This window comes from Cotesia typhae, unplaced genomic scaffold (genome assembly GCF_013202065.1).
Source record: "Cotesia typhae breed Kobodo isofemale line unplaced genomic scaffold, CoteBio_Ctyphae contig_5, whole genome shotgun sequence".
In the NCBI taxonomy this organism is placed as follows: domain Eukaryota; kingdom Metazoa; phylum Arthropoda; class Insecta; order Hymenoptera; family Braconidae; genus Cotesia; species Cotesia typhae.
In genome coordinates, this window is record NW_027423757.1 from 7199907 (window position 1) to 7224467 (window position 24561).

Consider the following 24561-nt stretch of genomic DNA (forward strand, 5'->3'; position numbering starts at 1 on the left):
CTTTCTCGGAAATTGTTTCACATTTTAGGTTTCAATAATACGTCTTAAAATTATACTGCGTTTACAAGGTCGATGATATCACTGCGAAAATATTCGAAAGCAATACGGCGTTGACAACATTTCGTTAGTCCCTTTTTTCCCTAAACGTATAATCCTGTAATTTTTAGACTTATCATCATTCTCATCATTGAAAATGAATAGTTATTCATTACTGTATGATAATATAATATTTTTATTAACAGTAGTACCATCGACAACAATACTGTTGATAATTGTTATTTGTTTTTCAAATATTAATACATATTTTTACAAAATTATTCCTAGCTCATAAATTAATATGTACTGAAATACTGTAAGTATGTAGATATTGAGGAATTATGTAATTAAAATAGCAATTACACTTAATATTTACATTTATATTATTGTTATTGAGTTAAATAATTAAGACATTATATAATAAATATTTTTTAATACATAACATATGAATACAATTCAATTACAAAATTTTATTCATTTAAGTAAACATGTTTTTAACATGTTTGTATATTATTAAAAATAAATTGGAAATTCAAACGTTGAGGATTGAAAATACTAGTTTACTTTAAAATAGAACTCTTATACACCGAAAGAACAAGATAACACTGGATATCATCCCAGATTATACTGAGTGATATCTGGATTATACTCATTATAATCTAGATTATACTCATTGTAATCTGGATTATACTTAGTACTATCTGAAATTTTTTTTTTCACTCAGTATAATCTAGGATGATATCCAGTGTGTAATTTTGTTCTTTTTGTGTAGATTTACCTCTAGAAAATGTAAAAATCTCCAATTTTAATTAAAAAAAATGATTAATTTATAAAATGCGAAATTAATAAAACGAAAAGTAATGTATATTTTGATCTATTATATGGGTATTATTTTATATTTGAGTTTATATAAATAAATATTACTGCCACGTTTAGTCGATGGGTGGAAAGAATCAAATACACTCAAAATGAGACGATAATTATCTATAAAACCCTTTATGCGAGGAGCTAAATTATCGTACATTACCACGAGTGATGGAAGGGTAGAATTAGTATAACGTTTTTCCAACCAGGCCATAGGATCGTTAAAGAATATATCAGCCTCATCTAGGTAATTATTTTGATTTTGCAGATTCGGTTCGCAGGTTAAAAATTCCATTGAAACGTTTTGATGAACATAACTATAGAATGGTGTTGAGTGACAAGGTGTCAAAAACATGACGTCAACATCAGACTGGCTGTTATCAATTTCATGTCTTAAATAATGCATAATCTTTGTCGATCCTTGCTGATGTATAACACCGATGTAAAACAGTAAACCGAAATTTATAAAAAGTAATATAAAAATAATAATATTTTTGAATTTTTTAGAAACATACGCTTGATAGTTGAAGTTGGTGATTAGGTAGACGAGTAATGGTAACAGTGGAAGAATAAATCGATGCTCTTTATGAGGTAACAATGAATAGATTGTAATTGTCCATACGATTATAGCAAGACTTATCAGTGGCTTTGACATTAATTTTTGTTTATAAATAATATGACGAATTACCAAAGGCAAAATTATTAACTTTATAAGCAAAAAAACTGGTAATGCGCTGTATAAATACCAAAGAAGAGGTTGTTTTCCATAATGATTAGCGACGTTAGTTAAAACATTGACCTTGAAAAATTCCCACGGGGTTACCACAAGTTGTCCGTAGCAGTAGCTGTCGATAGTGATTGCGATTCCAGAAACGCACAGCCCAATGAAAAAATAGTCCTTTATTAGCTGGTTAATGCTTTTTTTAAATATGTAAACGTGATACATGCATAAAGGAGCCCACATGATTGCTGCAGTTGGTCTAATGAAAAACATAAAACCCACTAGCCAGATAAAATCAGATCTATGCTTGTCTTTTTCATTCCACGGAAATATTGATAAAGCTATCATTGTTAATGAAGTTTCCAGGGTGTTGATAAGTGTCCTTGTGGCACAATAATTCCAGAATGGATTCATGAGTAAGAAGGCCGTGGTCAAATTGTTTCGAGTCCATTTGGAGAATCGGTATTCAGCAAATCCACTCAACATTGCTTGAAATAATCTTGGCAAGAAAATAATCATCTCTGGAAAGTCCAACCTGAAAATGGCAAGTATCTTGTATATAATTGAGATGACGAATGGATATACATAGCTGCGGATCTTGTAGTTCCATTCCCAAGTAAGATAACCGTATCCAAAGGCTTGACGATGAGCCACTTCCAAAGACTGCCAGTATTCATCAGGAACGTAGAAAGTTTTCACAAGGCAACAAACTATTAGTTTGATGAAAATTAAAAAACACCAAAGATTTCTATCAACCGTTCTCCCAAATCTGAAGTAGTGTAAGAACATTTTTAATTATAATAATAAATTTTCGTACTAAACTATTAATTAATTTGTTTACTCGGACAGATTCGATTGAACTTAAATTTTCCTCAAAGCAAATATTCATTACTAAGTTATTTAACACGTGAAGAAATATCTTTTAATCGTATATAAACTTTTCTTCGGATTTTTTTTGCATTTTAGCTTTTAACAGTACGTTTTATGGATAGATTAAAGGTTATAATACTCTGTTTACAAATTCGATGATGTAATTGGAAAATATTTGAATGAAATAACGTTGGTAACATTTATTACCGCCAAAATATAATTCATGATCGTGGTAATAATTTCTGGCGGCAATTTCAAAGTTTTTCTAAAATTTATGAAAATTAACTTAGCAGATAATTGATAATCTTAAGAATTTTTATAACAATTTATCAAATAATGTAATTTTTTATTTTATTTCCTTTCACTACTTGAATAAATAAATAAAAAAATAATTAAGAACAAAGATATTTAAATAAAAGTAAACCAGCATTATATTTTTTTACATAGGTATATAATTCAATTAAGAAATTAACATTATATGTCAATATAATAATGTTCCTTAAAATATGTAACTAATTCAGTATCTGTACAAATATTTATCATGAGCATGAGTACAAATAACAATCGATTGAACACCATTCTCCTGTGATAATTTTTTTTCAAAGCTTGCTAGTTAAATTTAAAATGCTTCATTATAAAATCATTAATAAAAATGTGTTAATTATAATTGTATTAAACACTTTTTACTCTGCAACTTGGATTTTTAAAATTATCTTCGAATTGACCATAGAGGATCCAACTGGCTCAATGGGTCTACAGGTTGAGCTCTATCAGCCTTTTCCTCAGGATCTACGGTTAGTTGACCCGACGATTGACCACTCTTGTTATCTTTCCCTGCAGTACATATTATTGTATAAATAATCACTTCATCAATATCATAGAAAAAAAAATATCATACTATATTGATAACAAACCTTGCTGTCGTCCAAGTCCATGTTGCATGCCAACTCCTAAATTATGAAGGAAATCGTCAGAAGGATGAGCGTGTTGATTTTTTTTAACCAGCCTTCCTTTGTTACCTTTTCCATTATCAAATCCATCAAAAGTTGATTTTGTTGACGATAAAATTCCACCTAAAATCAATTATTAATCAATCAATTGAATTAAAATTCAGATATAAAATATAAATTTATTTACGTTTCATTAGTGTATCTTGAGCGTGATAGAGGACCATCCGATAGCCAAATAGAAGAAATTCTTTACTAATCAGGCACCTGCGGTACTTGATGAGAGTCGAAAAAACAAGAGGCACATCAACAACACCGTGACCGGCACGTACATGACATACAGTCGCGGCTGCAAGAAGAAAGAGACCACTGAGTGGCCCACCAACAAGACAATGAACGATTATTGGCTTCGGACAGTGTCTTAGTGCTTGTTCAGACATAATATCTGTAGCAAATGATAACAAAGGTCTAGGACTGCTTGGTAAGCCTGTAGCAGGCCACGTTGAATATTGCATGTGAACAACAACTCTTTCGATTTTATGTTCCGAATGAACTATTCCAATAACTCTTTGGATGTGTGTTGTATGATTTGTTGAATTTTTCAAGGATAATGTAAAACTGCCGATAGTTAAATTTGTTTCTTTGTTTGTAGGCCAGTAAATATCATTAAGCTGAGTATCAGAACATAAACAAGCAATTACTTCACTGCCTTGTTCCCAAATCATGGACCAAAAGGCTTCAAAATTTTGTGGCAAAGGCGCTTGAGCGACAATAAACTTCGGTGTCCATTGAGTCAAGTCTTTTACATGAGAAGCATTAATATAATCTGATGAGCGATCTCCTGTTATTAATATTACTCTCGTTGAGTCATACGGTATCCATTCGCTGGTTCTATTTTCTCTCGAATTAGCCTGAGCTACTGTAGTCGATTGTTTTTTTAGCTCACGCTCTTCAAAATCCTGAACTTCTTTCCATTTAATATCAAGATTTGTTGAGCCACTCAAAGTTTTTACCGTAAGACTATCCACAAATTTCTCATACTTTTCAGTATCTTTAACAAATTTTTGTAGAATAATTGAGTCACCTAGTGGATCTTTTTTTGGTTGAACGTCATTGTACCAAGTGTCCCAGACAATTTGAAGGTTTTCAAGTTTGTCATCAATTTGCGATAAACTTATTACATCTTCTTTCGTTTCAACCACCTTATCAATATTAGGTATCGGAGAGCTAGTATCAGCTTTCGGTTCTTTGTCCATCGAATGAACTTCTGGTACCAATGGCGCATGATTTATTGTAATATCTAAATCTGCAAGTAAATCCAAATTCGATTTGGGTGCTATTGGAGTATCTGACTTTTTAATTTCCGAATTTGTTGTTGTGGTTTTGTTGTTCGATGATTGAGTATAAGTTTGAACGTAACTAGTGTTTGGCTGGTTATTTAGGGTTGTAGAACCTAAAAAGTAAATAATAAAATTAAAAAAATATTTTTATATTGATTGAAAAAAAAAAAAAAAAATTCATAGGATACCTTGATTAGAATAAGGTTGAACACCATAAGGTGTCGTATAATAATTTTACTCACCAACTTCTGGTTGAAAAGATCCATTAGAATATTTCGACGATGTTGTGATGTTTGTCGCAGATTCATTATTAGCATTTGTGTAGTGTGAATTCGACTGATCATTAGTCTGAGAATTTTCTTGGGAAATGTTAGCATGAAGATTATTTCGTGAGTCTTGATAACCAGAACTGTACTCATATCCACCGACAGTTGGATTAAACGAATATCCCGGATGCCCTTGGTATGAATCGCTTGACGAAGTATGAACTTGTTGCCCATCCCAAGTACCCGTATAATTTTGAGAGTATGAAGAATACTGCATAGTACCTGGATGACTCTGAAGAGAATACTGATAATTTTGCATTAATCCTGGAACGTTAGATGATTTAGCATGACTTTGAATTATTTCGGGATCATTAGCGTAGTTTGCAACGGAATTTGGTGGCATTTGATATTGGTGTCCATTTGCATCAATAGAATAAGTTTGACCATAGCTGTTGGGATACGTTTGGACAGGAGGATTTATTGGGACTTGGGAACTCGGTACACTTGACTGTCCGCTTTCAATATAACCCTGTTGAGATGGAAGGACATAAGGTGTTGTGTTTTGAATTAAAGTATTATTATTTGTATGATGATAGTACTGTGATTCTGTTTGATTTATTTCAGAAATGTCCGAAGGAGTCCCAGAATATGTAGGTGCCACAGAAGAAGCCTCGTTAGAATGGATACCCGCTGGTTTATTTGTCAAATACTGTTCTGGAACATTGTATCCTATATTAATAGCTTGAGCAGGAGGTTGCTGAAGATTCTGGGCGGCTGGATACTGTAAATTTGTAGTCTCTTGTGAATAAATTTGTTGAGAAAGACTACTGTGTGGGACCGATGACGACAAAGAAGGATTCTCTTGGTTTATAGAATAATTTGTAATACTTTCAGAAACTGGTGGCTGAATTTGCTGTTGTTGAATTTGCGGTACTATTGGCTGATAAGGGCTCACGTAAGCTCCACGATTTACATTTTGATACTCATATTGATGAGATCCAACATTTATATTAGATACTTGAGAATTTGAATCTTGAATCATGTTAATTGGCTGAAGTTGTCCAGCAGGAACTGGCGATGGCGTTTGATTAGACGACAAAGCCTGATACGGTTGGTTGTAATTAAACTGCTGACCCTGTATGTTTTGATAACCAGTATTAGCTGTAGTATATCCTTGGTTTGTACGGTAATTTGTGTATTGAGAGTATTGATTTGTATCTTCATATGCTTGACCAGGATATTGAGTTTGACTTGGCAGCAATGATTCATTTCTCTGGTTGCTGTATCCCGCGTATTGACTACTGTTACTTGCGACTTCTGTATTAGAAGAGCCGCTAGCTTGGTGATACATATGGTCGCTGTTAGTAGTGTTAGATTTAGCAAAACCTTGGACTGATGTACTTTGACTCGTAGAATTATAATTATAATGTTGAGGAATATAATTACTTCCTTGGTTCATATAATAATTGTTATATCCATAGTACTGATACATTTGTTGATGATCTTGAAGTGTTGAATCAGACGTCATAGGAGGAACTGCATGAATAGGAATGCCATCAGGACCGATGTGATGTTCATTGGAATAAGATTTACCGGTAGTATGAGGATTCGGTTGTACTGGAGCTACAGGAATAGTTTGTTTATCTCCATAAATATTTTGATGAGATGGATTATTCTTTATTCTATTCGCTAAATGGTCTCTCAACTTCATGCCTGAGCCTTTTTTCTTTTCAGGAGTTATTGGTAATGTTGATTCAATTGAATTTGTTTTACCATTTTTCGCGAGAATTTGTTCGCGTTCTTCTTCTTGAACTCTGCATGTGCTTTTAACTCTTTGCAAAAGTTTTGTAACATTCATCTCTAATTTACGATAAAATTCTAAACCTTTTGATGCTTTAGCCAATAAATCTTCGTAAGTCTCATAGGAATTAATAAGAGATGCTATCATCGATTCTCGTTTTCTTATAATTTCTTCTACAGACTTACGAGTTTCAATTGTTCGTGCATAAGCATCCGTCAAAGCTGTCAATATATTATCTTGTGCCAGGAGATTCTGATCGATTAAATCAACTAATGACTGATGTTTCTTGAGATGTTCTGCAAAAAGAGTATCTAGAGGGGTTGATTCAGCTGTTGCAGTTACTAAAATTCGAGTGAGATTATCTTGAGATATTGATTCTTTTAATTTTAAATAAAGTTCACTTCTCTGTTTTTGCATTTCTTCTACTTTTTCAAGTATCCTTTTTAATTCGCGAACATTTTGTTTTTCTGCTTCATTTCCACCTTTAGTACTTCGATCAATTGTAGGTATGCTTGCCATGAGTTGATCTAATGGCTGAGATAGCTTTTGAAGATTATTTAAATGGAGTGACATAGCTCGGTGAAGAGCTTGATTACTCTCCGACGCTTTCGCATGTGCTTCTTCATATTTTTTTGCTTCTCTTGTTAAATCTGTAGCCACGATTGATGGAGGTCTTTTGCCCATCGCTTCTTGGTACATTTTTTCTTTTTGATCTTCTTCTGTAAGTAGTTTTTCAATATTTTCTAGCATTGTCTCAACATCTTCATATGTTACTGACAATTTTGCAGTAGTATCTTCAAGTTCTTTAATAACAGTAGGTTTAGCATTTAATGCAGCACATCTTTCTGCTAATCCTTCTGGAAATGGTAAAGTATCAGCTTCTAATGGACGATCAGGATCCCAAAGACTTAGATGTTGTAATTTTAATGACGCAAGAAACATTTCAAGATCTCGGTCTTTTTCTTCTATTTTTGAACCTACTGATCGAAGAATTTTAGCTTTCTCTTCAGAATAAAGTGAACTTGCTTCATGAACTTTCATAGGTACTAATCTTGCAAAAATATCCGGTCCAGATACTTCTGGATCATTTACATTAAAAGAAATACCTTTGACTAATGACGCGCCATTAACTGTAGGTAAAGCATCTTTTTCAGGTACTTCTTCGTGATAAATAAATTCATTTTCATTTTTTGCAGCCTTTCTTTTACCTTCAATTACGTCATTAGTAAACACAAGAGCTTCCTCGATAGCTTCTTTTTCACCTGTGATTCCAGTAATACCAGTGGAACTTTTAGCACTAGCATGAAGCAGTCGTGCACTATTTAAAGCTGCTAACGCAGCATTATAAAATGCAACCCGCTCCCCCATTTTTTGCTGCTCTTCCGAGGCTAGTCCTTGATACAACAGAGTAACTGCCGTATGATAAGAACGTTTAAATTTGACATAAGTCTTCCAACTTTTATACGTTTTTGATCCAACAGTATCAGCGATTGTACTCTCTTCACTGTTACTAGGCTCTAATGTCCATAAAGCTAGTGCATAATAATCAACGATTTGCTTAGCTACTTTAGCTACAATCGTTGGTTTGCGATTGTCTAACATACTTTTTTCGAGAATACATTCTTGAGCTTGAGCAAGACAAAGCTGATGCATGAATTTCATTAATTCCGGCGCCATATCAACTCCTGGTGGCTGCGGATAACTATTCTGCAAGTGTTCAAATGCCCAAGCTGCGCATTGAAAATGGGAGCACGCCATTTTCATACCATCTGCTGATGTACGTTCTGTTTTAGCTCCTAATTGTGTGTGTATCGCACCGATATTATATAAAATTGATATTATTTCGAAACGTATATTTGATAAACTAAATACCATATTTGCATATGTATCTCGCCTGAAATAAAAGAAAAGAGTTAGTATTTTTAAGTAAAGACTCAAATATTTTATTAATTACCATGAAAAAGGAACTGCTGCAGGTTCATCAATGCCCATAGGAAATCTACTTTGAACAAAATGCAATTGACAATAATATTTTTTAAGTAACGAACAGCCTGTTACTGCTATAGGTGGACGTACTGCTATAGCTCGAAGATTTTCCAGTTGATGAATTTCAGTTGTGTATGACTCTGGATCTTCATTATAAAAGTCACGAATATACTGCAAAAAAGTTTGAGTAAATAAATGATGCAATATATCATATAAACCGACTGTATTATTAGTAATCATGTGAGTGACAATGAATCATTCAGTAGAATAAAACTACAGTTATATTAACATTTTTTAGTGTATAAAGTAATGAATTTAAAATTAAATAAATAACGTACTTGTTTTAATTTTGGTCCAAAAATCGTAGGTTCTGGGCTGACTTTTAATTGGAACGATAACATAGGTAACCTTGGTACTGCTTCCATTTTTATTTGATTATGGATTTAATTAAGTAATGAAATAATAAAATTTATCGTAAAATTGTCAAATGATATTACGACGATCTGAAATAATATTCACAAACATTAATAAATCAAATTATTACTTGAGTAGTTGAAAAATGAGATTTTTACTATTTAACACTCACTGAATGTTATCGTAAACGTCAAACATTATTCGGGCTCACAAATGCCATGAAGCTGTCTTCACTTTCTAATTCTTGATAATTCAACTTTTGTAGTCGGTAAATTATAAATTTACAAGTTTATTTAACATTATAATTCATTAAATGTCAGTAGAACAGTATTCGAAGTTAAAATAGATTAAAAAAATTTACCATGATTATTTATTAAAAATATAAATTAAATAAATAATTCACATTAAAAAATTTTATTTTGTTAATGATATACCTATAGTATGCAAGTTATTTCTATTCTCACTGAACTACACTGATCTTCTAAAAAATACAATCTGGTTCTTAAATTGTACAGTTGTATGGATACAGATGACTAACTTCAAGTCAATGAAAATAGGAGGTAATAAGGAATATATATATATATATATATATATATATATATATATACATGTGTAGTCACCGTCAGCTGTATTCACCTGCAGAAAAGAACGCAGTAATCACACAATCGCACACAGTAGCAGTAGCGTAGTGATCTTCAAAGAGAATTGTATCGCAAGAGATTTTATTACTTTATCAAATAATAAAATATATCATAAATTAATTATACATTAATACGAGTTATATTTATACTTATCTATTCCTTCCATAGATATTTTAAAGTTGACATTTATTTAATTAGTCTTGAATTAATTCTTCATAATTATCAATATTTTATTCCATCCAAACTGCCATCCGAATTGTTCTGTGTCAATGGGTTAAACTAAGAGAATATATCATAATTTAGGGTAAATATAACAAATGTTTTTTTTTTTTTTTTTTTTTTTTTTACAACTTTTTAAATATTTTAATCGTTATCATTTAAATCTTATCTCATTATTTAATACATATTGTTCAATTACAGTTTATCTGGAGTGAAGTCACTCTCACAAAAATTGGAGTATCAAATATTTATAGATTTTGATTATTTATAAGATAAAGTAAAATCAGTAGAAAATACAAAAACATGGATGAAAAAAAAATAAAAAAACCTGTACCTAAACCCAGAACTCGTCGTTTAAACTGTAAATTAAATTGTGATGATACATTGAATCTTGAAGATACCTTACTGTCATTTAATGGACCAATTGGACAGGAGCAAGCTTGGGCTGTTTGTCATCAAACTGCTAAATATCTTGCTACACTTGGACCTAATAATTTTCAAGAATTGACTCATCTTAATCAAATTTTATTGCACAAGGAAGGTTATGTTGTACTGAATTTGCCTACAAGTAAGTAAACTATTTATTAATTAAAGATACAAGTAAACAGACTATTATAAATTTTTCTTGAAATTCATTTGTTTATTTGATTTGTTAAATCAGATGTAAACTCACATACTCTGCCTGCATCGGAAAGGAAGGTAAGAAAATTAATTAAATTAATTTTTTGTACTTTAAACCAGTTGTATATTTTTGTTTTATTTTCAGGTCATTTTTTCTTTAGGAATTTTAATTTATAACGCTCTAGACTTTCGATTAGATCAAAAAGAAGAGAGACGTTTGTCCTTGGATTTGAAAGATCTGATTAATTTGATGACCTCCTGTGATGAAGGTATTTATTTAATTAGTCTGATTTATTTTGATTTTTAATTAAAAAAAATTAAAAAACTTATTACTCATTACTCATTTTTTTTATGAAACAGAATATGAACCTGAAGAACGGCATGAAACTGACGATGAAGGAATAGGACGTGATTCTGAAGCAGAAATGGATGATCCACATGAAAGTAGTTCATATATTAGCAACTCGGATTATTACAGTTTGAAAAATATTGTTCAAGTAATAATTTAAAAAACTTCTATGATAAAATATAGAAAAAGACTTGTGATGGATGGAAATATTAATTTAAATTTTATTTTTCATTTAATTCAGGTCTGTATTAAGCACGTGCAGGGAACTGAAGAGCAAGCCGATGTTCACTACAGAGCAGTCATCCGTGCGTTTGTCCATGAAGCACTTGAATTAACGCAATTTCTGGAACAAGTTTCAGTTGAACGATTTCAAGACAGCCCTAAACACTTTCCTAAATATTTGGAGCCAAAACCGGCTGTTGCATCTTGTCAGCAGCTAGATACTCTTGGCTACGATGATTGGGTAAGATGTCTTTTATTTTTATATAATTTATAAAAAAATGTTTACTGATGAAAAACAGTTTTTTTATCAAATTAAAAATTTCTACCGACTAACTTAAATGTAATTTTCATGTAAATTTATTCTCCCAGACTGACATTAGGATTTGGCGAGCGATACAAGTATGTCATCTCTACAAACTTAAATTTATATTGAAAATTACTTAGACACTATCATGGTTTAGATGGTCGTTATTTGTTTAAAAATGATTATATATATTTATATTTTGAAATTTTTTAAAAATATAATTGTATGACATCATTTTTTTTTATTTTATTTTTTAAGAAATTTATAACAATAGTTAAAATTTTCAGGCACGGTTTTGGGTACAAGTAATTGGTGAGCTACGTCGTGGAATAAAATTAAAAAAAGTTGAAGAGAATTTAGGAAAACGTGGCCGTGCTTACAGTAAAGGACGTGGGACTGAGTTTGAATTGACTCCTTATGAAATTCTCATGAATGACATTAGAGAGCGTAGATATAATCTTAAAAAAACTCCAGCTCCTTCTCCACGTGTGACAAAAGATGCACGTGCCATAGTTCTCGAATTTATTCGAAGCAGACCTCCACTAAAAAAAGTATGTAAACTTTTTATTTAAAACTAACAATTTAATTCTATTTATCACGATTACGTATATTTAATTATTTGTTTTAATAATATCAATAGGCATCTGAAAGACAATTGCCACCTAGGAGAAAACAATCTACTATGCGTGAATTATTGATGGAAAGTATTAAAAAACCACCTAGACCTCTGAGATCTTTTCGGGAACGTCAAATGAATGAGAAAAAAGGTCAGTTATCTATTAGATTATTATTTCAACCTTTTGCTCACTGGGGAAAGTAGTTTATTGGATTTAACTCTAGTTGCTCAAAAGTAGCCACTAAAGTTTTACACACAGCACTAAATTACAAGTTATTTTAAAATTCAATTATCCTTTATCTCTAACCCTATGACCTATCTATTGCTTTCTTATAGTGATTCATAATCATGATTGTCATCCTGTTGACTTACGTCATTACTGGCTCGTGCGCATTGAATTATAAATCCTTTAAATTTATTATCGGTTATACATGAATTTTTTTTACTAGTGCCGTATGTCACTAATTAAGACCTAATCAAGAAATAAATATTTTTCAATAATAACGAAAGTATAGAAAGCAATTTTATGACTTTAGATAATATTTTGATTACGCTTTAGTTTAGTTTTATGATAATAAAATTCATTAATGTAATGTAATTTTCGTTAATATATAGAGTGTTCTCAAGATGTTGACTTGAAACAGGTGTTTCTTACCTTGCGCAACTGTTGGGCTTCTCCATCTTTATTTCTCTGACATATTTGCCTAGTAAATTCCGGGTGACCACGAAAAGGGAGAGCAACCCTCCAGTCAGTGAAAGACGATCAATAATCGCATGGTCGTATAACAGAGAGAATAAAAGTAGAGGTGCGCCCGCGCGTGTATATAGACTTTAAACTATCCGATAAATTTCCTCGTGCACTGTAAATAGTCACCGCGAAAACCTTTAACCAAGAGTTACTCATCATTGTAAATTATATACACGTATTACGTCATTTATTTTTTTATTTTATCATTGGAAACAGTCGATTTAAAATTTGAATATTAATATGATGGAGGTAGTGCCAATATTTTATTGTGGATCAAAATCGAAATGTGATAAATATTTATCGTCTTTAAAAGAAACAAAATGAAGTAAAATCTGAGCTAAAGGTTTTTGTATATTCTATGAGGATTTAGTGTAAAAATACGCAATGCTGCTGGCAGTTGGTGGTGAACCACGTCGTATTGTGTTAGGTGAAGTTCCACCAGCTCAAGCTGAACAGGTACAAGAGCAGGAATCAGCTCAGGATGTTGCAGCTCAGTGGCGTCATTCAGAAGGTCAAGGGTCGCATCCAGTTCCGAAGCCCCGTCAACGGTTCAGTAAGCCTACTGAGGCTAAGGCTCGGAATCGTAAGTGTAGGAGACGAATTAGGGGATCAGGTAATCATCATCATCGTCATCTCATGTATCATCCATTATTTTTGTATTTTTTATGCGAGGTAGTTGGCTATTGTGAAACAGTTGGCACATGAATTTTCTTGACATGTCATATCATGATCAATCTGTCAATCTATAATCTTATAAAAATCTAAAGTGTGGGTTTTATATTAATCATTTTTAAAGTTTGTTCATTTTTTATTAAATCGTTTATTTTATTTGTTAATACAGATAGTGGACAGGAGACTGTAGAATCAAAAACTGGAGATCAAGATATAAAAAAACAACAGAGAAAACTCATTCCAGTCGATTTTAAAGTAAACATTCAAATTATTATTGTTATTTATTTATTTATTTTTTTTTTTTATAGTTATCTATTTTATCATTTCAATTTTTTTTTGTTAATCTGTAGCTTGATATTGAAGAAGATGATGAAGATGACGATGATGAAGATGATGAATATGCTGTGACTAGATTTAACGATGATGATGAGTCTGCAGACAATGAAAATGATATATATCAAAAATCTAAATGGTTTGGAGGCAAACCTCATGTTAGTGGTGACATTGATGATGAATATGATAAAAGTTCAGCGAATCCTTGGAGAAAAACAGGAAAACTTCGGTTGACCCAAAATGAATATCATCGATTCTGCGACGCTCAATTGGAATCGTATGATTTAGCAACACAATGTCCATCGAGACGGGCATCAGCACGAAAACATACTGGTCGTTGTAGCACAAAACCTTTGATTGCATTCTCTGGGACTTGTTCAGTGCCACACTCGCGGCCTCAAAGTCGTCAGCGTGCTGGAGTTATCGGAAACGATATTCGAATGAGTTTGAGTCCTAGTCCAAATGTAAGTCCAAGTATTAGTCCTCGTACTAGAGAAAGGATTCTCATGAAATCACACACCACTGTTGAACCTGAAAATGATCATCATACACAATCTGAAAATGAAAGAGTGAGTTTTATTTTTAAATAAAAAAATTTTTAAAAAGTATTGTTACATTAGTATGTATTGCAACTAATTTTACTTTATAAAATACAGAAACCATCCCTTGGTGATATGTTTCTTGATGAAAGACTTTCGTTAACTCTTGAAGAAATAGTTCACATCCGTAGTGTTTTAACAAAAGCCGAGTTGGAATCATTGCCCGTTGAGGGGAGAGTAAAAGAAGACGTTGAAAAACGTCGAGTGTGTTTCTTATGCTTGAAAACACGCTTTGGTATCCTCGGTCCCTGGGGACAAAGATGTAGACTTTGTGAAAGAACAGTCTGTGTCAAGTGCTACTCAAAGGTATATATTCTTATTTAATTTATCAAGTATTATGATCAGTATTCTTCTAGCTCACAATCTAAAGTCTCTAGTTACTAATATATTGATTTCAAATATGTCCCGCAGATGCGTATCCCAACAGAACATTTTGCCCATGTACCTGTAGTACTACTGTCGCCTGGATTACTTCTTTCCCCATTAACTTCAGAACCTGATTCTACTAAAGGCCCTTGGCCAAGACCTGGTGGCGCAGTTGGATCTGCTCCAGCATCACCTGCTCACCGACGTCATGATCCAGCCTTAAATAACGGAACACCATTGTCAACACCGAATCCTGGCACGCCAGCTGACAATCTTACTCCTGGTTCGACACCTACATTTTTAGGTCGACGAGACGATCTTTTAGATAGGAGGTATGTTGCAGTTTTTTAATTAATTCACTAATAGTAATAGTATATATATATATATATATATATATATATATATATATATATATATATATATATATATATATATATTTATATTTTTACTAATAACATTTTTACGAGCAGTAGGTATCCCAAAGTTGGCGGTAGTCCAAGTCGTATGAGTAATAGTGCTATCGGCAGTCTTGGTCCAGGTATTGGAAATGAGCCTCTTGTAGCAGAACGGCTTCGAGGTGTATCAATGGTTGTTTGTCATGACTGTCGTATTATGGTAATTCAGATTATTAAAAGTTCACGTAGTACCCGAGCGACAATACGCAACAATGTTATATCACGTTTGACTCTCAATCTTTCACCAGCATATATTTAAATTCATATTAAATGATTAAATTGAACCCATTGCTGTAGATTACATAGATAGATGTGTTAATGTAGTTCGAAACAAGAGCAAGAGAGAAAAAAAAGCGTGTTAAAAAAAACGAATGATGGCGATATTATTGTAGATATATATATACATATATATATTTATCGGGGCCCAAAGTATCAAATATTTATCAGCGTGTAGTATTTTTTCTTAAAAACAAACAAAAAAAATTATCAAGGAGGATTATTATATTTAGTAGACTGGATAATTAATTATACAAATGTGGTGAATAACACATTTGTTAAATTATTGCCGCAATTCAACGGTGATAAACTCGTGGCCTAATTGGTATATAGTGAAAGTGTCAAACAAAAAAATAATTAACGACAAATAGAGTACAACTTGATTAAATAAGTCAATTCTCATGATATATACTATTATTACTCGGTATATTATAAATTCATTTTTAGGAAAAAATGGATGACAGTTTATAATATACAATTGACTAATTGAGTAAAGAAAAGTAAATAAATGATTATAAAAACTAGAAGCATAGAATGCATGTACATAAATGCTGGAGAAATAAAAGAGATTAAGTTTAATTAAAAGTAACTCTGAGAAAATAAGTTAACAACAATAAAAAAAAAAAAAGTATTGTTGCTTAATTTTTTGTTCTGTTAAAGAAAATGAAACTATATGCTTGTAATTATGATTACAAATGCTCGACTCTTGCCAATTACTCCTTTGACTCGGTATCTGTATGCAAGTATTTAATGTTGATCGTTAAAATATATGTAAGTAATTGAAGTAAACATTATCATATGATGACTTAGTTTCACGCTATGAAAACTATTAAATATTTTTTCGTTTCGACGATGTTGACATGATTTTGTTCGATGAATGTATAATAAGCAAATGATTGAAATTAGCAACCTTGTTTCCATCGAAATCCAGTTAATAATATATAAATATCATAGTATGCTACTGTAATAATTTTTTTTTTCTTAAAATACGGGCTGGCCCCCCCTACGTATTATTTATTAATTTATATCGCCGTTGACTGAAAAAAGTTGAGTAAAAATTAAAAGCGGGACATCAAAGATGAATTCATATTAATACTAATTACATAAATAAATATAAAAAAAATCAATTTAATATATTAGTTGGTAAGAATTAAATTATTAATGAAAATAGAAAAAGTGATGTATGAATATTAAAATATTATTCCGTTGAAAGATATAACTACCATGTATGATGTATGTTCAAGTGCAACTGACATTTTCCTTGCTGTCTGAGACCAATATACGACGATGTCACAAATTAATTTAATTAATGAGTTGATATGAAATATTTTTTATTTGTTATATGAATAAATTTTTAATTAATGATAAAAAAAAAAAAAAAAACGAAAATAAAGTCAAACGTAATTTAATTGTAATCTATAAGAAATTAGCGGACCTTCAATTTTATCGTATTTTTTAGCATTCCAATATTTATATAAATTCATAAATTAATTTAATTACTATTTATTCTTTGTATTGATTATTTAAAATTATTGCTCATATTTATTATGATAAAAATGACCGAAAATTATCTTTTTGTCTTAATTGTTGAATATCAATTTTAAAAACTTATTCGAAATTGTATTAATAAAAATTAAATTATGCTAATTTAATAGTTTTTCTTCTCCACATTAATCTTGTTACTTGACGAAAATTGTTAAAATTCAAATTATAACTTTCGGAAAAGTCTGTAATCACTCAATAAAAATATACTTTATAATGTTAATGTATAAAATGTTTAAATTCTAAATGCTCTCGAACAATAAAGGTAAATAATAAAAATAAAAATTATGAAAAATTTTTGTTTGATAAATTCTTAAAATTTTTGTAATTTTTTTAGGATAAAATTTATTCTGTCTTCTGAACTTGAATATTAATCCGAAAAGTATTTTAGATTAGTTTATTTATATTATTTATAAACGATATTGAAATATTAAAATGAATATTATTGTTATCATTTAAATATTGATTTATGATCCAATGATGAATTGCAAAAATTTTAATCAAGTACTATGTTCTATTTTATATGGCTTTACTAATATTCTAAATGAAATCTATTCTGTAAATTTTTATTTCTTCTCGAGGACTTTATGATACGATATGTTGTCTTTTTTATATTCTTTCGTTAGTATTATTAATATTAATGTTTTTTAGAACAAATATTGTGTAAGGTAAATAAATAAGGCTTTTTGTTTTGTGACAGAAATTATAAGAGCTATCATAACAGCAAAAAAAAAAATATACTTCCACAATGGTGCATTTATAAGAGAAGAATATAAACACTGATTTTAGTTAATAAAATGAATAAAATCTAATAACGAACTTGTAATTATTTACTCACAACTTTCAATTTATGATAAATGATAAAATAGTTGTGAGTAATTTATAAAACGTTGTTAAATACAATCTACATCAAGAAAAAATAAAAAAATTGATAAATAATAAAAAAAAAATATGTATATCCAATTAAATAATAATTATAAAATTATTTCTCCTTAATATTCCAATAACAGAAGTATTATTATAACAAAAATATAAATATTATAAACAATAAAAAGAGGATAGAAAAAAAATGTAAATAGACTACATTGATTAAATTGATTAATAAACCATCCAAATTAGTTTTAATCTAAGTATTTAATTTGTTGATTTCTAGGCATACATTTTACAATTGTGTACGTTGTTGTACTATTCACCGTTTTGTTTTAGATGTGTATGCTTGTGTAGTTTTTATTTTATTTTTATGAACAATCTTGCATTGATTTTAAAATGAGTAGAATATCAAAAACGAGATGAGAGTTATATACACTGTGCCTTCAAATCTCGTCATCAAATTTCATTATTTTGTGATGAAAACATTTTATTTTTTAGCTGTTTTATTACTTAATAATTTTGTTTAATGCATTCATTTTCTACATTTTTTCAATGTTGAGCTTTGACGCATACTGAACGTACAAGAGGAAAACAAAAAATCTATTGATTTTTTATTTATTTATTTTTTTTTTTTTTTTTAGACATCTGCACCTTTAACTTCGGTATTTTATTTATTAATTAAACAGCATAGATCAAAGCAAGCTCCATTGTGGACGTTCGTACTGTAAAAACAAATGATATACATCACAATTGATATTTTTTTGTACCAATAATTAATTTAACATTTTAATTTATAATTTAACTGTAGAACAAGTATAACTTAGCTGATAATTAGAAAAATGAGCTGGTTTTTTTTATACAATTTTTAAAACTAAAAATAAAATTACATCTAAATTTTTTTATAATATATAGTTTATGCAAAAAGAAGCCGCATGTAATTTATTTAAAAAAAATTTTTATAGCAAGATTGAAGAAACAAGTACACTATACGAATTATTAAAAAAAATATAGATAAGACTTTTATGAGTAAGAAAAATAACTTAATTGCAAATGCGACGATATACGATACATGAGCTTATTTTTAACTTTATTCTTTTTAATTTTTCACTCTCGCTTTTTATCGTAAATAAAGACTTTTAGTATCACGTCATGGATATAACACGAAATCTCATGACTTCACATGATTTCAAGTTTTTCATACAAATATCAAGTTCATCTTAATTTGCATTTTTAACATTAGCGTATGAGACACGTCGCACAAATACGTTGAGGTCCGATACAATCGTCATGACAAAATGCTCCACACTGACGACAAATAACCATGGCACCGCGGATACTACACTCACAAGGAGGTGGAGGATCACCACCCATAATTATACCTGGTGCACCCGGCTCAGCTCCTCCGTTACCTCTACCGTCAGAGGTTCCTCTCGCTTTCAGCGTGACAGCTTGATGTGATCCTTCACCAGCACTCGCAGGTCGACCTCGTACTAAATGAACTCCCACACCGATTCCGGCGATTTGAGGCGGCAAAGGTGGAGCTGATGAAGCACGTGGTGCCCCATCACTTACTCCAGTTCTTTGCACCAAGATGTATTGCCCGAAATTACCAGCACCGTTAGTACCAAGTTGTGCGACTGTAGTATTGCTATTTTCTGTCACCTGAAAAAGAATAATAATCAGTTTTTTTGTTTAACTTTGATGCAATTTAATAATAATATACTCTCATGTTACGAATTTACCTGAGTTCATCTTTAAAATCTTTGCGCATTAGTAAAAAACTTTTAAATAATAATATTATTTATAATAGGCTATACAAACCTCAATAGGCGCTGGCTGACGCGCTGTTGCAAACACTTGTCTCAGCATTACAGCTTGAGTTTTATTTTGACTATGTTTTTGATGTTGATGTGATGTTTGATGTGATTTTTGTGTTTTAACAGTTGTTATTGTGCGACCACCAGATTTGTTTGTGGTAAATGCACCGTCTCCACGAGCAAGCAAACTGGGTGGTGGTTTTAGGTGAGCTTTCAATTGATCTCTATTCGGTGAACTTTGAATAACCTGGATAAAAAATTAAAAAAAAAGGTAAATTATTAAAAGATAGAATAATTATTTATAATTATTAGTAATGAATTAACAGATTTTATTTAAAACTAACCGCTTGACAAATTTGATAACTTCGTTCTAAATTAACAGCTCCAGGCGGTTCCTTAGTCGAGCTTCTTGATCTACTACTGCTTTGTTCTTTGTTACCATTTCTTGAACCACGATAGCTCCCTGGGCCTGAAGAACGTGCCGATCTGGCAGTAACATTAGTGTTTGTGAATTGCTGTGGTTGCATATTTGCAACAATCGGCCGGGATTGAGTTACTGGAATCGGAGTATGATGTTGAACTACTATTGCACTTTGTGGATGTCCCGCAGTGGTAACACTAGCTGTTGCTTGAACATGCTGATGTGGTTGAATTGAATTGCTTCTGATATTAATATTATTAGTTGGATTAACACGAGCCATGTTATTTTGGGCCAGTTGAACAATTTCTTCCGTTGAGCGAGCGACATTAACATGGTGGGTAGTTTGACTATGTTGTTGGGTTGAGATTCGTGTTGGTAATGTACTCGTCAACGTCGTCGTTGGAGTATTATCGTGGCTTGTATGTAATCGCGTAGGAACAAATCGTATGGGTTGCAGAGTTGGAAAAGCAATAATGGGCGGACTTTGTGATGTTTGAACATTTTTTAAGAGACAACTAGTGACCGGGGCACTTATTGTCATTCCATCAGACTGGAAGGGTGTACTTTGGACAACTGGCAAAGATATGCAGTTGACTGACTCAGTTGAAGTTTCATTAACAAATGGTGATTGCTGTTGTTGCTGCTGCTGCTGCTGAACTTGAACTTGCTGATTTGATGTTGTTGAGTCGGTTGTTGTTGATGTATCGTTGCACTCATCTTGTGTCGTCACTGTAATATTTGCGGCAACAGAGCCATCCAAAGCAGCTGCAACCAAAGGCCAGGGCACCTGAAGATCTTCATGTGACTAAAAAAAAAATAATTTAAAAATTTATAAATAACCTATTTCAAGAAATTTAATCGAAAAATTAAAATATACTAACCGAATTATCATCAATAGTAGTATTGTTGTTAGTTACAGTGGTATCTACAGGCCAGCTACATTCTAACATTTCAGAACAAACGTAGTTATTAGCATCACGAAGTTCTTCGTCTTCATTAATTTCTACAATATCAGACTGTTCTCGAATATCTTCTGTTGCTTCTGTTACTTCTTGTGTGTCAGTTTCTTCTGATCCATTAGAACCTATTTCCATACCTTCTAATATAGGATAAATTATTTCTTCCGTACAACCGGAAATTTCTTCATACGCTTCTCTCATTTCTCCTCGTACCTAAATGTTAATTAAAACAGTTAAATTATTCACTATGATATCAAAACAGTAGAAAAAAAAATTACTTTGATAGACATAATTTTTTACTACAGTTAGTTAGCACTTGAAACGAAAAATACGTATTTTTGTTCTAACAATTAAAAAATTTACTATTTCATTCGAAATAATTTTACTGACAAAAAATGATTTTTAAAAACAAAATGTAATAATATTTATAACACACTAATGGCCAGTTTTTCAATCCAGGACAAAATTATTATTGCCAGTAAATTTATATATATGAAATATATAGATTTATTTCATAATTGGATAAGATTTTATCCTGGATTGAAAATCTGGCCCTCAATGTAAAAAGTGATACAAATAAAATCTAACTATTATTATTATTATTATTATTATTATTATTATTATACGGAAAAAAAAAAAAAAAAAAAATATGAAATATTTTTTTACCTCAAGTTCATGAATACGTTGCAGTGTTTCACTGTCAATTTCCATAGCATCAGGAATAGGTTCTGAGTCTGCTGAATTAGCGCTAATGGTATCTGCGTTAATCTGAACATTTATTACATCGTGATCTTCTAGAATAAGACTATCAGATTTAACAGAGTCATGAGCTGATATACTCTCAACTGCAGCAGCATTTTCACATTCAGATATCTCAAATATTTTATCACTGTCAGCTCTCGAAGTATCAAATTGTGCATCGAAATGATCTTCAACATCTACTTGGATTTCCGACACTTCGGATAAACTCATTGTAAGCTCTGTGATTGTATCACACTCGTCCTGAGATTGACACTCAATTTGCTCGCCGACTGTGAATTCTTGCGAATGCTCTAAATCTGATTCAGTTACAATCATTGTCGGTGTCACACTCGTAACTACTGCTGTAATTTCTTCTGTAACAACAGGCGTTAGTACTTGAATAATTTGTTCTTCCAAGTGAATTTTTTCCTCAGGACTTGGTGATGGTATTATTTCTGGTTCCTTAGATTCTTCTTCCGGCTGAATTTCAACTTCAATAATTTCAGAAATATTTGTTTGATTAGTTTCCATTGGAATTTCTGTTTCTAAAGGACTTTCGAGTTTCTCCAACTCTTCTTTATATTCTTCCTCATTACTTTCTTTTTCAATTATTCCATTAGTTATTACTGTTTCTACAATATTATCACTAGGTGGTTGCTCCTCCAATCTATTATCTATTTCAGGAATCGTAGTATCCTTTAATAAAGATTCATGTGACGTATCAGAATTAATACTTGGAGTCTCCGGGACCGGTGGATTTATTCTTGTCGGAGCATCAGTCTCTTCTATTTTTTCGGTAGTTATAACAGGTCGTTGATATAATTCAGGCGTATATTGCTCATGGGTAGACTCTAATCTAAGGCGTAAACTCGACCTTGTAACTGCTCCTCCAGTTCTTGGTTCATTCATACAGTGCAATCCAAGTCTAAATTTAGGTTCTCTCTTTTCACCCCAGATAGGCTCAAAGTGTTTAAGTTTCCAAGGATCGAGTTTATTTTTATCCTTTTCCGCTTCCATTTTCAGTCTTTGCTGATTTTCAGGCGTAAATTCACCCTCAGCTAGTCGTTTACGCCATTCTAAACAAGCGCGAGCGAAAAATTCGTTATTTAATCCAGAAGTAGCAGCATCCTAAAAAAGCAAACAAGTTTTAAATCACAATTGAAGAAATGGTTTAGTAGAAAAATATTATTTGACATTACTTGTCTATCGACAGCAGGCAATAATTGAGCGAGCTTCCTCTGATACAACGGAGGAAGTCCTTGGAAGGTATGCCTGTTTAACAACGCCCGAAGACTTGTGCTTGCGAGGATACTAGCTGGGGACTCTAAGTCTACTAAACCTGCCTCCAACTGTGCGGCTGCAGAAAGTCTTTTTGTAGAACGTCTTCTACTAGACTTAAGACTAAATCCTGGTAAACTTGCTAAGACTTCTCTCATCGTTGCAGCTGGCTCTTCGACTAAAAAATAATAATTTCAATCCAATAATACTTTAATTGTTAAATAAATAAATAAATAAATAAATAAATAAATTAATTAATTAATTAATTAATTACCTATTATAGAGTGTTGCATATTAGGTATTGAAAGCGGTGGATCATTGGTTGGTGGAGGCGGCGACGGAGCCGGCGGAGGTGCAAGAGGTTTAACAACGATTCGAGGAAGTGTTCGTGAATTCCCCGATGCAATTGTTGTATTTTTTCGCCGTCTTTTCGCTTGTTGACGCAAGGCATGTTTAATGACTTTTTTACTATGAACCATTCCAGAATACCCGGAACAACCGGGATTAGTTTCGCCAATTCCATCAACTTTACTCGTCTCCACCTCGATATCCATAGTACGCATTTAGCAATATTTACAAAATAATCATCATAATTTAAACAACTCACACACCGTCAAGATCATCTCGATTGAACGAAAACGAATATTATCATTTAAACCGGTCATCGAGCAAGTACTTGACGATGTTTACTATAAATCAGTCGTATACAAACATTCTTGCTCTTATAATTAAATAAAATAATTTATAATTTTAATCGAGTAAAATCATAGAAAAACCTATAGCAGTCATAACAAGAAATAAAAACATTTGGATAATCAGCGATTATTAGCTTCCTTGAGCAAGTTAGGCCTTTTGAACTTTTAAATTATTTTTAAACAGTTCGAATTATTTTTTGCTAATCATCAATTACACATTAGTTTGTATTACTGTCAGTAGAACAATTGTGTTTTTTTACTTTCAAAAAGTCCACTTTCTGATGGAAGTACTTGGCCTGCAATGCGTAACACTCACAACTCTCTTGCGATTTTGCTTTGTTCGGCCATGTTGCAAATGTGTATTTACACGAACTTAATTTGATTAACAAACATATTTGTTATTTTATTTGTAATTTTTTTAAAAACAACACTTGTTTCATTACAATTGTTAAATAATAATCAATATTATTTAATCATAAATTGTGGTAATATTTATGAATAACAAAGCAATCACTAGTACATGGCGTACACTCATATTATTATTTTTCATTTATTTTTTCATTGTCTGCCAA

At 31.4% G+C, this 24561-nt stretch overlaps 4 protein-coding genes across 9 annotated transcripts; 1 reads left to right on the forward strand and 3 right to left on the reverse strand.

Moving 5' to 3' along the window:
- Positions 1–81: 81 nt before the first annotated feature.
- Positions 82–2791, reverse strand: Pig-b (phosphatidylinositol glycan anchor biosynthesis class B). The gene has a single exon (XM_074247399.1). The coding sequence runs from the start codon at positions 2408–2410 to the stop codon at positions 914–916; it is 1497 nt and encodes a 498-aa protein (XP_074103500.1). The 5' UTR covers positions 2411–2791; the 3' UTR covers positions 82–913.
- A 129-nt stretch (positions 2792–2920) lies between these two features.
- On the reverse strand, positions 2921–9695 carry Mop (tyrosine-protein phosphatase non-receptor type protein myopic). The gene is made up of 7 exons (XM_074247376.1): positions 9418–9695; positions 9170–9334; positions 8800–9002; positions 5021–8739; positions 3629–4891; positions 3406–3564; positions 2921–3325 (listed from the first exon to the last, which is right to left on the reverse strand). Exons 2-7 carry the CDS (start codon positions 9254–9256, stop codon positions 3201–3203), a joined length of 5556 nt encoding a protein of 1851 aa, XP_074103477.1. The 5' UTR covers positions 9257–9334; positions 9418–9695; the 3' UTR covers positions 2921–3200.
- A 204-nt stretch (positions 9696–9899) lies between these two features.
- On the forward strand, positions 9900–18023 carry Spir (spire type actin nucleation factor). Of its 5 annotated transcripts, none has more exons than XM_074247384.1 (15): positions 9900–10190; positions 10307–10673; positions 10767–10804; positions 10872–10995; positions 11087–11223; positions 11317–11538; positions 11667–11696; positions 11889–12152; positions 12242–12368; positions 13363–13548; positions 13807–13892; positions 13988–14539; positions 14627–14875; positions 14981–15267; positions 15406–18023. In XM_074247384.1, the coding sequence occupies exons 2-15, from the start codon at positions 10409–10411 to the stop codon at positions 15647–15649; spliced, it is 2811 nt and encodes a 936-aa protein (XP_074103485.1). In that variant the 5' UTR covers positions 9900–10190; positions 10307–10408; the 3' UTR covers positions 15650–18023. The 5 variants fall into 5 exon arrangements, with proteins under 5 accessions (XP_074103485.1, XP_074103482.1, XP_074103484.1 ...); XM_074247381.1 differs by having other exon boundaries at positions 9901–10190; positions 13363–13578; XM_074247383.1 differs by having other exon boundaries at positions 9902–10190; positions 13393–13578.
- Positions 18024–18323: 300 nt separating this feature from the next.
- Asx (transcriptional regulator additional sex combs) lies at positions 18324–24521 on the reverse strand. 2 transcript variants are annotated; one of them, XM_074247380.1, is made up of 8 exons: positions 23569–24521; positions 23216–23472; positions 21942–23144; positions 21198–21488; positions 20240–21121; positions 19900–20142; positions 19458–19740; positions 18324–18800 (listed from the first exon to the last, which is right to left on the reverse strand). In XM_074247380.1, the coding sequence occupies exons 1-8, from the start codon at positions 23855–23857 to the stop codon at positions 18757–18759; spliced, it is 3492 nt and encodes a 1163-aa protein (XP_074103481.1). In that variant the 5' UTR covers positions 23858–24521; the 3' UTR covers positions 18324–18756. The 2 variants fall into 2 exon arrangements, with proteins under 2 accessions (XP_074103481.1, XP_074103480.1); XM_074247379.1 differs by having other exon boundaries at positions 18324–19740; positions 23569–24519.
- Positions 24522–24561: the final 40 nt, after the last annotated feature.